At 27.2% G+C, this 16,565-nt stretch overlaps 1 protein-coding gene across 3 annotated transcripts; it reads left to right on the top strand.

Moving 5' to 3' along the window:
• Nucleotides 1–492: 492 nt before the first annotated feature.
• On the top strand, nucleotides 493–14,457 carry LOC130824430 (serine carboxypeptidase-like 13). 3 transcript variants are annotated; one of them, XM_057689432.1, is made up of 14 exons: nucleotides 493–951; nucleotides 1,412–1,557; nucleotides 3,675–3,757; nucleotides 4,452–4,574; nucleotides 6,693–6,795; nucleotides 7,629–7,666; nucleotides 8,226–8,327; nucleotides 9,314–9,409; nucleotides 10,098–10,208; nucleotides 11,385–11,456; nucleotides 12,759–12,880; nucleotides 13,607–13,720; nucleotides 13,945–13,999; nucleotides 14,127–14,457. In XM_057689432.1, exons 1-14 carry the CDS (start codon nucleotides 809–811, stop codon nucleotides 14,208–14,210), a joined length of 1,392 nt encoding a protein of 463 aa, XP_057545415.1. In that variant the 5' UTR covers nucleotides 493–808; the 3' UTR covers nucleotides 14,211–14,457. The 3 variants fall into 3 exon arrangements, with proteins under 3 accessions (XP_057545415.1, XP_057545416.1, XP_057545417.1); XM_057689433.1 differs by having other exon boundaries at nucleotides 14,134–14,451; XM_057689434.1 differs by lacking the exon at nucleotides 11,385–11,456 and having other exon boundaries at nucleotides 14,127–14,450.
• Nucleotides 14,458–16,565: the final 2,108 nt, after the last annotated feature.

The following is a 16,565-nucleotide window of genomic DNA, read 5'->3' as shown; positions in this document are numbered from 1 at the left end:
TTTCGTCTCACGTAATTTTATTTTTTTATATAAAAATGATTTCAACAACTTTCATTGATCTACTCTCTATTTCTTTTCAAACGTCTTATTTTGCTTTTTGTACGTTTAACAATGCACTAATTCAATATTTAACATCTCTAATTGTACATAAATAAAAATTATAAAAAATAGATATTAATACACTTTATGTTGAGATGAATCAAATAAAAATCCCATTGGACTATATTTTAATATATATCTTAAAAATAAATTACAAATTAAAAGTAATTAATAAATAGTACTAAAAAAGCAAATAAGACCTTTGTAAAAAAATAGAGAAAATAATTCACAAATATATTTTATTTCTTTTTATTATTATGCACAAAAGTTATTTTTTTATCTTACCCACCATGAGAATTAAAGTTGCACAAACATTTATATCAACGCAAATACAAGAGATACGGAAATAAAAAAAATCATTAAAATTTAAATAATGTTAAAAAATCAACTCAATCAAAAACTTAATTAGCCTCATAGTTGAGATCGCATGATAAGTCATATGTTTTAACATGTCCCATGATAAGTCATAATTATCCATAGAAGTGTGCATGCAACACAGACTCTCCATATACCTGGTGTAAAAATATTCCATTTAAATTTGAGGGGTAGTTAAGATTTCCGATGTAACCTTAAAAAACCAACTCAATTAAAAAAGCTTTCATGATATATCGTACACTTTAATTAACAAATAAAAACGCAAAACATTTTAATAAGGATATTGATCCTCCATATCTTCATACCCAAAAAAGCTTTGGGTTGACCAAAAACAATGGAACACAAAGAAAAGCTAAAAATGATGAGCATAATATTTGTGATAATCTCATTATTAATATGTAATTGTGAAGAAGAATCTCATATTATCAAATTTCTACCTGGTTATCCTGCCATTCTACCGTTCACCCTTGAAACTGGGTATGTTCCTCATCATTTTTTTTTTGAATTGTATTTTGTAAGGTATGCTTATATTAATTGTCAAAAACCAATTCAATCAAAAGTTTAGACTGATAATTGACACTCTAACACGCACTTTCACATAAAAGTCTTTTGGGCTAAAATTATGGGTGTAAGACAAACCTTCCTACCTGGCGTTAAATATTCTAGTTTAAATGAGGGATGGGTGACATTCGCTTATTAAGAAATCAACTCAACCAAAAGCCTAAGCTGTTAGTTGACCTCCATGATATGTACTATAACGGCTACCTTTCATTATGATTATATGATACCATATAGATTAGGACTTCGGAATATGTAGTGTGATTCAGTTGAACCACCATCATGTCAAATCTCATTAGATGCCTACAACACAAGTCTATTCTTATTTATTATATAAATATAAATAAATAAATAAAAAGAAAATATATGATGAATGCAGATATATAGGAGTAGGCAAATTAGAAGAAGTGGAATTATTCTATTACTTCATTGAATCAGAGAGAGATCCTGCAATTGATCCTCTTTTGCTTTGGCTTACTGGAGGTCCTGGCTGCTCTGCCTTCTCTGGTCTTGTTTTTGAAATTGGTTAGTTTCTTTTTTTTTCTAATTTCTATGTGTTTTTAAAAAACATTTCTAATTTAAACAGTGTTTCAGTGTTTTGTTCATTATTATCCGCGTATATAGAGTGTTGTATCACCAACATGTTAATGATAATGAGTAATAATGTAGAAGAGGAAGGAGGTGTTTGGTATAAAAAATTAAGGAGTTAGAAACGAATTCGCTTAAGGCAATTTATTAAAGTTTGTTTGGTTTGTATTATTGTTAACCGATTCCGTTATAGTAGAGTAACAATTACTCTTAGATTGTTACTGCTCAGTTATGAGGAGAAATAGATTTGTTATTAGCTTCCTTGATTTTGAATCTCCAGTTTCTCTCTTATACAACACAACAAATAACCTTGTAGCATTTAATTCTCCATCCTCCATCATCGAACACAGACTGCAACCATACAACACCTTTTGTTTGCTTGTTCTTGATGTCACCGCCATTGTTGAAGCCAATCATATCTATCTCTTTACTACTTTGGCCAATTGAAAATGAAATCCAACTTCTTTCTTCTCTGATTTTGAAGAATTTGATGAGTATGTTGTAAAAAGAGGATGTTAATTCAATTTAGAATAAGGTATGACAATTGTATTGAATTGACAGAAGCTATTAAAAATTGAAATTCAAATTAATATGTGACAATTGAAATCCATCAACTGAAATTTAAAGATGAATTCCTGGGACAAAATTGTAAACGAAGAAATATGTCTTTTACTTCATGTTGTGGTTGAGTAATGGTGGGAGATTGAGAGGTTGTGTTGTGGGGTGGTTGATGTAAGGGTGCTTAGACTGGCTACCAAAAATAAATTGAGGTGTTTATTCGTGTTTTTTCAATCCTGTTAATGTTCTTCATACCAAACACTCATTAATGATAACGCTTATCGTTATCCTTACTCTTCTCTACCTATTCCCTTTCCATTACATTTACATTTCTCATACCAAACACCTCCTAAAAGTGAATCATTACACCTAATATAGCTCGGAAAAAGTTGACTCTACTTGTTAACTCAATTTAAACCTAACTCGAAATAAGTAAATTTGAGTTGAGATTTTTGATCAATAAATTTAATGAGTTGATCCGATCTGATCTTTTGTTAAATGGGTTATGTAACTTATGTTGAGGTTAAGTTTTTATACATGAAATAATTTATATAAGGCATTTAATTATACGAGTTGATTTCTAGTCAAATCAATCACTATAACCTGAACTTAATTCATTTGATGTTATTCTATTTTTCATAGTAAATACAAAATAAACAGTTCATAACTAAAAGTTTAATATTGGAGGGTAAAGAATAAGATGTAGTTAATATTAATAAAGATCTAGAAATGGAATGAAAACTCTAAACAATTTAAATGGGTCAAAATCGAGTTGACATGATCTATTAAAAATCGGTTCAGAGTTGTGATGTTCGACTCAATTAACTAAATGGGTTTGGTTCGGATTAAATGGTTTCTAACCCATTTACATATAGTTCGAACACAAACCTGACCTGACCTGATCTGTCTAAAAGGCCTACTTGATGATTACTCTAACGGCTCGTTTGGTTAGCGATACTAAATGATGGTAATGGAAATGATTTATAGTGTAAAAATTCATCAAAAGTTCCATATCATTCTCACGGTAGTGAGACTTTGATCACAAAAAGATTTTTTTATTTATAAATTTCCATTACCATCTAATACCACATATCCCAATGGAAATAGATTGGAATGAATTTTGTGAAGAAAATGATACGATTGAAGTTGAACAAACATGGCCTTCAAGATAGCCGAGAGATTTTTCAACCAAAATTACACTAATTTTTCATTTCCATTACTACCGTTATATTACCACCTATCAAATGGGTCGTAAGTTCTTAAACCTATCAAAATAGTAGGTAAGGTCAAATAATTTTAGTCAAGTTATTTTTGAATCAAAGTAATTTTTAAGAAGGAATTTATTCTATTTAAAAATCTTATTTATTTTCCCAATGACTATATAAACTTTTTATTAAGACAATTTGTATGATTATTTAGCTTATACATTAGACAATTCATATGGTTCCACGTTCTTCTATGTGTCGTTATTTATTGAAAAGTGTTAATATTTGCAGGTCCACTAACCTTCAATTACAGCGCTTCTTATTCATCAACCGACACACCAAAATTTCAACTAAATCCTTATTCTTGGACAAAGGTACTTGTACTGCATTTATTTACAATTTATTCATTTAAATCTCGTTTTTCCATTATAATGCTTGTGTCATGGTCATCAATCTAATATCCTGTATAAATTAGAGTTCAGAATAAGGAGGACAGCTAGTGAGCCGATTATACCTGTGCCCCTCCAATGAAAGGGTAAAAAAGATGCACACACATAATTTATCCCCAAACAGATTAATTCCTATAAAAATAAAACGCATACAGCTTACAACACAAATTAAGTTTAAAGTGTTAGTCCAAGAGTGCCACAATCAGTCCATGAAAATATTTGCTCACCGCCAATAGGTATATTTTTTTTAAAATGCGAAGGTAATTACAGAATCGAAGCTTATCTTAGTTGAAGCAATTAAGTAATGTCTTTAAACAAAAAATAGCTCTATCCTTTTCTCAATTTACCATATAATCTAAAGAAGAGGTAATTATAAAATAAATTATAAGTGTTAAATGAGATATTATGAGCGAAGTCATATCTAAAAATAGTACTAAGACAAATTTAGTTGGTTAAATTTAAAGACAGTAGATAGGACGAAATGAGAGGGGTGGGAAAGTATAAAAATAATTTGTTTAATATTACGTGAGAAATTATTATAAATTATTATTCATTACGTGAAGCTTCATTAATTAATAAGTTTGTTTATAAATGATTAATTATTATTTAAAATATTCAGGTAGCTAACATCATATTTCTAGATTCGCCCGTTGGAACCGGCTTCTCCTATGGAACAACTGCAGATGCATACTACAGTGATGACATTTTGCAATCACAATATATTTATGAATTTTTAAGAAAGGTTAGTGATTTATTTATTAATTATTAGTAATTTATTGTAATTATTGCAATTTAGGAAAATAATTCTCATTTTACAACAATGGAAAAAATAATTTCGCATTAACCGTTCACGTAGGATGGACTTTTTTTTTAAAATCCGCCAACCTAAACCGCTATTTAAAATAGCGTTTTGTGTTTGAACATAAAACGTCATTTCATCTGGCGGTTTTACATCGCTGTATTTTCCTTTTTTTTTATTTTGGCATAATATCAGAATTGCTATCTTAAGTAGCGGTTTTACCTGCTGCATGTTCTTTTTTTTTCATTTTGGATTAATACTAAAACCGCTGTTTAAACTGGCAGTTTTACTTGCTTGGATATTTTTTTGTTTCTTAATGAACCTCCAATTCAGATGGCAATTTTTTGTTTAGGCAATATTTTTTTTTTTTAATTTATATACATTGAACCCCTTAAATACTTTGTATATCATAACAAATATATATTACCAAAACAATCATCCAAAATAATACAAAAAATTCAATAAACAGTAAAAGGTTGTTAGTCACACATTTAACTAACTTCTATATATACATATATATGTTAAATTCAGTTCCATCTAATCAATAATAATAATTCAATTCCATCTTCAAATCCTAAATGTAACAAATTAAAGCAACTAATTGAAGAAAAGTTCAATGAACCATTTCATCGAACATCTTATATGCATCAAAATTAACAATGCTATTTAATCTCAATTGTGGTGCATCTTAGCTTATAACATGAAATTAAACAATGGAAGTGCAACATAACAATCTCAAAACTGTAATTAATCAAATTTCACAAACAATTATAATGAGGAGGGTTGTGTGATGAAATGCAACAAATGGAGGAAGGAAGGAAAATAGAACTGTTTTATGAAACAATTAAAACCGCCACCTTAAATGACGGTTTAGTAATATTGTAATTTTTTTTAAAGTATTGCTTCAAAGAAAACACCAATTGAGATAGCGTTTTAGTTTAGAAGTTACAACAAAACCACTATTTTAAGTGATGGTTTTAGCAAAAAAAAAGTTGTAAAAAAAAATTTTTCAGCTAGTCCTACGTGGACGGTAGATAGGGAATTATTTTTCCCAATAACGTAAAATGAGAATTATTTTTCTAAATTACAATATTTTGAAAAAAAGACTCTGACATTTTGCAATCACAGTATATTTATGAATTTTTTTAGAAAGGTTAGTGATTTATTTGTTAATTATTAGTAATTTATTGTAATTATAATTAACAATATGTAATTTTTTGTTCAAATTTTCAAAGGAGCTTATTTAAGGAAAACTATCATATCCTCTGAATTTAATCATAGTGCATTCTACCTTCGTTTCATTATAAATATATAATTGCTATTGATGGTAACATTTTCTCACACAACAAATTACAATTAAAAGCGAGTATTTTAATATTAATACTTTTTCCCCGATTTTAATTTGGTTTTGTGTTTTATTGTTTGTCGTTGGTTGATCGCAAATTGGTCGTAAACTAAATATTATAGCGGGAATTCTCCTGCCTGCGTTCATAAGTCTATAAATAATACACAACTTCCAATTTTAATATTAATTTGTCTGATTAAAATTAATATTAAATTAATATCATATTTTGTTTCTAATTTTTATTAAAAAATCGGAGAGAATATTTCTCCAACAATTTACTACAACTAACACAATTATACTAATACTAATACATCTACACTAATACTTAAGATAATTCACCAATTCTACTAATATTAAACTAACCCGACTAATACTAAACAAATATGACTAATAAAACTAAAATATTACAATTAATATTAAACAAATTTTTTGTAGTTGTTGTGATGAGTTATCCCACATCGATAAATTGAAAATGATGTGCATGCTTTATAAGCTATTGGAGACCTTCTTCCCATTGCCAGATGATTTTGGCATGTTATATATTTCTTTAACTTATGAAGTGTGTGTACCTCGTGTCTTTCTGTTAATATGCTGGCATTCACAATAAATCCAGCCTAATTTAACGGTAGTAGACGTTATCTGTTTTTTCCTAAATCTAAATTTTACAAATATTTTTGTATAATTTCCTTACACTTAAATGGTTTATGATATTGCAGTGGCTTACAAGACATTCTAAATTCAAAGCAAATCATTTGTACGTATCTGGGGACTCTTACTCCGGAAAAATTGTTCCAATCGTTGTCCAGGAAATCTTAAATGGTACGTAATGATATATTCTCTTTTAATTTTTTTTATACTTTTTGATAAAATATTTACACTTTTAATATTTTTAATTGTGTATGATTAAAAATTATTAAGAGTTAATATTAATAATTCTTCTTGCATTGAAACGAATTAAATAAGATTTTATTTCACTATATTTTTACTTGTACATTCAAAATAAAATACAAATTAATACTCCCTCTATTCCTTTTTGTTTGTCCATTTTAAGTTTTTCAACTTTATGAGAGAGAAATTTAAATTTGATTTTTTAAGTATATATTCAAGACAAAATATATTAATGTGGGATCTTGTTAGATTCGTCTTGATTCAAAGAATTTTAATATATAATTTTTACAATTTTTTGAGATATCAAGGCTCAAAATTTGCGTTAAAATACGCAAAAAAGTAAAATAGACAAATAAAAAAGAATGGAGAGAGTAGTGATAAGTGTTCAGCGGCCAAAACATAAATAGTACTAATAGGCAAAAAATAAAAGGGAATATTGCTCAAATCTTCACATAAAAATATTGTCTAGCCATCATATAACTTATGCAACATCACTTTATAATCCCTATGTCATTCAGCGGCATCCACTTAAGGTGAGACTTGTAGAGTTTAATATACATAATGTTACCCTTATTATATTCAAGTTAGTGATAACAAAGAGGTTATTTTCTATTAATCCTCGAGAATTATCATATAAATATACAATAAAATAATAAAAAAATGTCACATTGCATGTTTGGTTCTCATTTGTTTTTTTCTCTCGATGTTAAAAAAAAAATAGCTTTACTACAAAATCTAAATTCCACTATGTTTACCTTTTGTAGGGAACAAAAATAAACTTGTGCCAAAAATTAACATAAAGGTATGTACATACTTACTAACAACTAACAACTTTTTGGAAGATTCATATTTTTTGTTTCATCTTTATTAACTTTCTTCATCCATTTAAAATATTTTCTACCTTTTCTATTTATTATGTTCTTTTGAAAAGAACCTAATAATTTATTGATAAAAATATCATACGACATCTACAATATAGTAACAATTAATCAAATATAAAACAATTTTAATCAAACATATAATTCTATATAAAAGAAGTCACAATTGTTATAAAAGACACTTAATATTGAAGTCTATACCCTCCATCATATTATTATTAATACAGCCTCCTTCAAGCAAGTTTTTATAGCATTATGTAAATTTTTATTTTGTTTTTACGTGCCTTAAAACATACCTACTTAGATAAATTATGCACTTTTAATTACCTTTAAACGAATCCAAAAGGCATTGGGCCTATATATAATTTATTTTGCTTAAATCTTAAAACAAAATATTGAATTTGAGGTAATTCTTTTTCTTATAATACTTTATTTATTCGTGCTACCAGTGTTTTTAGATTTTAGATTTGCCAATGTTTACAGGGATATATACTAGGAAATCCTAAGACAAGTGATGATGCATTTACCAATGGAAGACCTAAGTATGCACATCGAATATCACTAATCTCTGATGAACTTTATAAGGTAACTAGGAGTATCTTTCATATTTCATTTTAAAATACAGTATAAATTATCCGTTATTTTTTCTGATCTGAACCTTATTTTCATTTGAATACCTCATTAATGAAACTTAACCTTATTGGCGCATTTGCTTATATATTTTTTGCTATATTTATTTTTGAATTTATTTATGATAAAATTATTTTTTTTAGTTGTTTTTAAGTTCTCTGATTATATATATCTTCTTTCATGGACAATAAATTTCTCAAAATATAATCACCGTTCCTTAGAGAATTGAATATTGTCTCAGTCGAGAGCAAGTAGCACTCCATCGGCTAGATCATTGGTAGAACTCTCACATAATTCTCCTATTTCCTAAATCTACCTTATAATTATAAAAAGAGATTGTTTCTTGAGAATCAAGTCTTATCTCAGTTAGAGAGCAAATATCACATTTCAGATTAGATTGTGGGTTTGATTTTTACCTAATCATTCCCCTTCTGTCGACATACCCTGAAATAAAAAATAGATTGTTTCTTAATAGACACTTTTTAAACTCCTTTTAATATCTATGCCTAGTAATTACTTTCTTGTCCCCTAATTTAATTTGTATGGTACGCCTAGTAATTACTTCATTAAAGAATATAACCCCACCTATATACCTCACCAAAATATCCACTTTTTTCTTTTATTTTTCGTGATTTTTGTACAAATCCCTGAGTGACTAATTTAGGATCAACTAAAAGTGTACATTAAAGTATTCGGGTAAGTTTCGAATATAATATCTCAATTCAGGTTATTTTCGATTAATTTTTATTATTATGTGTATTTGAAAGCACACAAAAATTATTTACCAAAGCTAATTTTTGAATTTCATAATGAATTATTATAGGTATCATTATACATTATTACTCTTTTATTCTAGTTTTACTTTTTTTTTAAATGTTTTTATAGAAAAATTAGTTATATTTAGTGAATAAATAACTTGAATTGATGTGTTTATTCCTCAGTCCGCAAGAATAAATTGCAGAGGTGACTTCACCAATGTGGAAGAAGCTAATACTTCTAATACAAAGTGCTTAGAGTCTTTCCAAGCCATGTTACACGTAAGTAATAAATGTATACATGTAATTAATAATCAATTTATAAAATTTCATATTATGACAATAATTTCGTTAGTATATCATATATAAATTCTAAAAAAAAATAATTTAAATATATATATGTCAACGAAACCTGATATCTCAGATATTTCACATCTGATATGGAGTATGAACAAAATAATTTACTAAAATCAGAACACTCAATTTTTTACTTGATCTAAAATTAACTTGAAATTAGACCATTAACTTCTTAATCCGAAAATTTCAACTCATGACTCGAAAATGATCCAACCAAATATACCGCAATAAACTGAGTCAAATCCAAACAAAACTGAAACCAGAAAGCTTGAGCCCACTTTACTAATTTTTTCAACTTTTTCAGTTTCATGTAATCATTTTTAATTCGAATATTTTTTTGTAAATAAGGTAATGAGGGGATCACAATAAAAAAAAATGTCCACGTATGTCAAAAATTAATTTATCTGAATTAAAGGACGAATTTTCAACAGAAAAATTTTAGTGGTTAAAACTCAAATCCAATCGTTTTATCCCATTTTATTGATTCCGTTAATTTTTCCAGTTTCACATCATTTTTAAGCTGGACATATTTTATCAAATTTTTATTTTGAGTTAATATTGCTTTTTGTAATAGTTCTAACGTATCTACATGATTTGAATGATGTCTATGCAGCTTAGAAATGTAGTGAATGAACCACATGTTTTAGAGCCTAAGTGCGTCTACTTGTCTCCTAAACCACATAAAATGACTTTAACAAAGGACTACATAAAACAACCATGTCGGGTACGGATTTTTCTTATCCTTCTTCTTCTAAGCTTACCTAGTTTGTAATTTAAAAAAATATAAAATAAAAAATATCTTACTTGGAAGAAATATAATAGAAAATTTAACTTAATTTAAAATTTTCACATTTAGAAGATCAATTTTTGAACATTTCACTTTTTGTTTATGCTAGAAAAATATGACCTTTTGTGTCATTTTTCTATAAAATAAATGAAAAGTGAAAATTTTAAAAGTTGATTAGATGAAGGTGAAATTTTTTAAATTAATTTTCTTATTGCTTCTTTTTTTGTCACTTTAAACATCTTTCTCATTTTATTGACATTTTGTTGTTCATAATGAGGAACCAAACTAAAAATTTAAGATAATGATAAGATCTTATGTTATGTTATATACTTTAACGCACCCCCTCACATGATCGAGAACCTCTTAAGCTAGAAATGTAGATGAAGCACAAACTCTCTTCGTACCAGGCGTATAATATTTCATTTTAAATGAGGGTTGGGTGAAATTCAAACCCTAAACTCTTGTCAACTTGGGTTCTAATATCATATCAAGTGGTCAACTCAACTAAAAGTTAAAGCAGATGGTTAAGGCCTTATGATATGTTATATACTCTAACATGGTTATAGGAGATATGAAACGACAAACTTGAAGAGGTTCTATCGAAAACCAAAAGCTTACATATGATATAAATCCTACTTTTTAAATGAATACAATTTATATTTCAGAACCGGGTCTTGTCTCAGTTGAAGAGTAAGTGTCTTTTTTTCAAATAAGGTTCTGAGTTCGATTCTCACATAGGTCTCTCATTCTCTCAAATATTGACGTGTTTGGTAAAATAGTTTTTAAGACATTTTAGCTCATTTGGTGGTCAAATCATCTAATGGTAGTATTTTGTAATTTAGTTGGTTCAACTTGTTATAATCAATCACTGTTGAGCAATGTATTCATTATAAGATAGTCAAACCAGTTATTAAAATCAATTAAACAAATTAATCACTCCATTTAATTATCTTCATATATCAGCTATTTGTCAAACCCTAAATCATATCAAGAAAACTCATTACTTTTGAAAATTTTCTATAATTGATTCCTTCACACTTTGCAATTTATCTAAATGATTTATATTGTTACTAATCAAAAATTTTATTTAATATTTCTTATCGTTTCTTAAAGCCTCAACTTTATATGCTTTCCTACGAATGGGCTAATGACATACAAGTTAGGGAGGCACTCCATATTCGAGAGGTATGACAGCTTATATATATATATATATATATATATATATATATATATATATATATATATATATATATATATATATATATATATATATAAATATATATATATATATATATATAAATATATATATATATATATATATATATATATATATATATATATATATATCATATTATATATATATATATCATATTATATATATATATATGTATATATATATATATATATGTATATATATATATATGTATATATGTATATTTATGTATATATGTATATATATATATATATATATATATATATATATATATATGTATATATATATATATATGTATATATATATATATATGTATGTATGTATATATGTATGTATATATATGTATATATATATATATATATGTATATATATATATATATATATATATATGTATATATATATATGTATATATATGTATATATATATATGTATATATATATATATATATATATATATATGTATATATATATATATGTATATATATATATATATATATATATATATATATATATATATGTATATATATATATATATATGTATATATATATATATATATATATATATATAAATATATATATATATATATATATATATATATATATATATATATATATATATAGTATTGGATTTCTTATAATAAACCAAAGTTTTATTTATCTTCTTAGAAGATTTTCAATTGTTTTAATTAAAAGAAAAAGTTATTCATAATAATTAAATTTTTTATTGATTTTTTATAATAATTTTGACTTTTGATTAATCATGAATAATCTCAATTTTAGAGTCACCTACTAGACCTACTAGAAATATTATTTCTCAAATAGTGACCAATTTTTACAGGTTAATAGCTTTGTAAAAAATTATATATTTAAATTAAAAAATATAGAGTAATAATAAATGAAAAAATAAACTTACCTCATTTCTCTTTTTAATTTTTTTATATTTTGGCTTTTTAATAATTTAATTTTGTTATTATTTTTGTTTTGTTTCTTCAAAATGACTTAATTTATAAGTCATAGGTTATCTTTCGTATATTCTTAGCAAATACTCCATATAGTTAAGATTATTAATTAATTGTTATCAAAAGTAGGAATCAGTATTATTCAAGACAATTTTTTCGAATAAAATTATACGGTTTAAAATATTACTCTAATAATTTGGATTATACTTATAATATATGAGTCATAATTGAGATTATTTTTATAAATTTTCCAAAATTTAATTCTTCAAAAATACTTGATAGTTTTAATTAGTTTAGTTTTTTTATACTCCATCAGGGTACAGTAGATTATTGGGTCAGATGCAACCATAGCTTAAATACGTATACACAAAATGTACGAAGTACTGTAGACTATCATGAAGGTTTCAAGAAACAGTTCTTACGTGCGCTAGTCTATAGGTGAGTCACATCTCTTAAGTCTCCATTCTTGTATTCTTAGAAGTATAATCTTATCTTTCTTATCACTTTTATTACAAGTACAATTCTCGTGAAAATTAAAAAAAGAGAAAAATGTGAGATTTATAAGGAATGTAAAAATATATGGATGAGATCAAAAGATAGGTTATGTATAAATAAGAATTTTTTTTTTAAAAAAAGTATAGATTATAGCCAAAAATAAAAATATAGCTATGTGATATACTAAATTGAAAAATGTAACAAATCTATAAAACATCTATAACTCTAAAAGGTGAAGCGGGATTAATTTTTTTTTTGGTTATAAAAATAGACTTTTAAAAATAGGTTGCAGGGCTGGATCCTCATATGGCTTCGCTCGTACATGTTTCTACTTCCATAGAAGCATTTTGTGTATGTGTATATATATATATATATATGTATATCAATTTTCATGTTTTAATGTAATTTTTGTTTCTGTGAGTTTGCACAATACAATTTAAATTTGTGAGAATTTTAAAGTTTTATAATAAAAAATTAAACACAAATCTTGTGAGAGACCATTTCTTATTTGATCAGCTTATTATTATCTTTTAGTTTAATTAAGCTTTAATAGATTGCAAATAGAAGACGTGTCTCAAAAAACAGTCTGTCAATAGACCGACTGAAAATCAAAGGAAAAAGTCAGTATTAAGAAATTTTTAATTTTGAAGTTTTGATTTCATGGTTTAGTGGAGATCAAGATGCAGCAATACCATATGTTAGCACGTTAGAGTGGATCAAGCAATTAAATCTTTCAGTAGATATCAAGTGGAGCCCATGGTTTGTTGATGGACAAGTTGCTGGGTTAGTTTTCTATAAACCTCAAACTCATATTATATTTATTATTTTGTGAGAGAGTATCTTTTTAAATAATAACCTTATATTTTTATAAGCTTTATTAATTAGACTCTTTAATTTTTATATAAAATATGTTACAATGAAATTGTCTCATATAGCAGTTTGACAAATTAACAAATCTTTCCACTAAATTAAGTTGTACATTCTAATCATTGTATAATTATGCACAGATATGTTACGCAATATTGGAGTTTCCCTTATCGTTTAACTTTTAGTACAGTTAAGGTGAGATGATTCACTGATCTTTAAAAAATTTTAATTTTTGCTTTACCTTGATCTGCGTTATGTAGCAAATTTAAAGAAATAAAAGAAATATTGCAATAAATTGATGCTTATTCAATTGTTTTGTTAGGGAGCAGGGCACACTGCACCAGAATATAAGCCTCGAGAAAGCCTTGCCATGATAGATAGATGGCTCGGATTAAGCCCTCTTTAGATATTTTGTATTTCTTAATCCTATTATATTTACGAAATAATGCAAATCATAAAAAGATCTCAAGAGCTTTTTAAATAATATATAGAATAAGTATCATACATTCATACTTGATGTTGTTGCTATATGGAAATTGAAATTTTAAAAGTACTCTTTTACACGTTGTAATAAAATTTACAATTATAAGTAGATTTTATTATTGAGATACACGCAAATTTGTGTTAACATTCTAATTATTTTAAATACGTACAAATACTGTATTAATGTAAATATAGTATTGTTTGCATTCACTATAACGTAAAAGGACCTTTTCAATTAAGCGGGTGCAACAAGAAACAGCAAAGTTACTACACATTCTTCAGGCTAATAAGATAATTCATAGAGTTCATCAATTTTTTTTATCAATATTTACTCACTAAATTTGTGTCACCGTGAGACGTGTTATATATGAATTAAATAGTTGAGAACTTGAGATGGTTTTTAGTCAGAGTAGTTCATATCTATTTATAATCTATAACTATTGCTAAAACAAAACACTGCTGACATCATCACTAATTAATATTGCTTAAGTGTTATAACTAGGGATGGTCATGGGTCCAGGATCCTGTTGGACCCGCTCCGGACCCGCCCTTTTTTAAGGGTCTGGATCTAAATTTTTGAGAGCCATCGGATCTAGGTTGGATCTGGATCCAAAAAATATTTGACAGATCCGGGTCCGGGTCCGGGTCCTAAGGTGGAGACCCGAACCCTAAACTTTTAAATTTTATATTATGAATTTCTGATTTTTAAATTCTAATATTAATTTTTTTATTATTAATATATAATAATATAATGCCTTGGGCCCTTGATCAGTTGATTACTTGATTCACTTGATTGCCTTCTCAAGTTCTCATTCTCAATCTAGTAACCCTAAGTCCCTAATTTTTTTCTCATTCACTTGATTCACTATGTTTCTCATTTAGTCTTTTATATTTGATTTTTAATCATGTATTTAGACAAGTGTTTTTACATTTTAGTAATTATTTTGTATTTGAATTTGTTGGACTCGAAGAAGTGTTTGTAATACGACAATAAGTTGCTTACAAAAATACAAAAAGACTCGCAAAAGGTACAATTTTGACAAATTAAAGAGGCTTTGTATAAGACCCATTAAGGAACAATTAAGGACCCTAGACCCGTCAGATCCGTAGGGTCTGGGTCTGGGTCTGAAAATTTTGGATCCTAAGGATCCGGATTCGGGTCTGGATCCATAAAAAATAAAAGGGTCCGGGTCCGAGTCTGGCCAGACCATGACCATCCCTAGTTATAACTGTTGTGCGATAGCGGAAGCAAAGATCGAAAACAATAATGAAACAATAAAGATTCAAACAAACAATAAAAAAAATCACACCGAGAAATTAACGTGGTTCACTATCAACGTGATAGCTACATCCACCGGCACCGAGAATAAACTTTTCACTATAAACCGGGAGATTACAAGATGAACACGAGAAACCACAACAATGGCTCTCCAAGCTTTTTCTCTCTTAGTTTTCCTCACTTTATGTTTTGCATTGCATTCTCTTTCTAATTCTAATTACATGGGGCCTTCATATATTATACCTCACAATAAAAGAAATTAGGGTTAAGAAAATACAAGAGAAACCGTCAAAAACTAAGAATAACCGGCCAAAAAACGTGCCAAGAAACCGTCATTACGCGAACTGTGAAAAGGAGCAGAACCAACTCCGCGCCCCGCGGACCTGATCAGTACATACTCCGCGCCCAGCGGAGGTCTCTCTGCCTGGCATCTTGTTCGAGTCACTCTTTTCCAACAATAACCTTAATAAAAAATTTTCTTCTAAAACTCAATGATTTCCAAAACTCAATGATGATGTCATTGTTATTATGACTAATATTTATGTCTTTGACTTTTGGCTTATGTTGTGATTTATTTGTCATGAATTTGATTTTCGCAATTATATGCACGCACAATGCAAATACAATGTATGTAATGTATACAACAATTCAGAGCGAAATAAGATATAATTATGATATAAAATTTATTTTTTAAAGTTTTAATTTCTTAAATGATACAAATATATCGGAAAATTTAACGCAAATTCTTGTATGAGATGGTTTCACTATAAGACATATCTCATACTTGAATTAAATAGCCAATAATAGAAACATTTATCTTATGGGCTTCTTGTCTTAAGATCGTCTCAGTGTGATGGTCTCATATAAAATGAGCTGAAAATTTAATAAAACTATGCTTCTCAAAGACACCAGCTAGTTTACTATTATTATCCAACTTGCTGCTAGACTTGTGCAATAAGTCGAGGCTCGTTGCGTCAATTGATGGAAACCTCTATTAGG

Source organism: Amaranthus tricolor, chromosome 9 (assembly GCF_026212465.1).
Source record: "Amaranthus tricolor cultivar Red isolate AtriRed21 chromosome 9, ASM2621246v1, whole genome shotgun sequence".
NCBI lineage: Eukaryota > Viridiplantae > Streptophyta > Magnoliopsida > Caryophyllales > Amaranthaceae > Amaranthus > Amaranthus tricolor.
Note: the sequence above shows the minus strand (reverse complement) of the source record. Positions and strands in the feature narration are given on the sequence as shown.

Excerpts from the sequence above, each read along its gene's own strand:
- LOC130824430 (XM_057689432.1), top strand. The coding sequence starts at position 809 with ATGGAACACAAAGAAAAGCTAAAAATGATGAGCATAATATTTGTGATA. Across the intron at positions 4,575-6,692 it reads TTTATGAATTTTTAAGAAAG|TGGCTTACAAGACATTCTAA; the intron begins GTTAGTGATTTA and ends ATGATATTGCAG. Across the intron at positions 8,328-9,313 it reads TCTCTGATGAACTTTATAAG|TCCGCAAGAATAAATTGCAG; the intron begins GTAACTAGGAGT and ends TTTATTCCTCAG.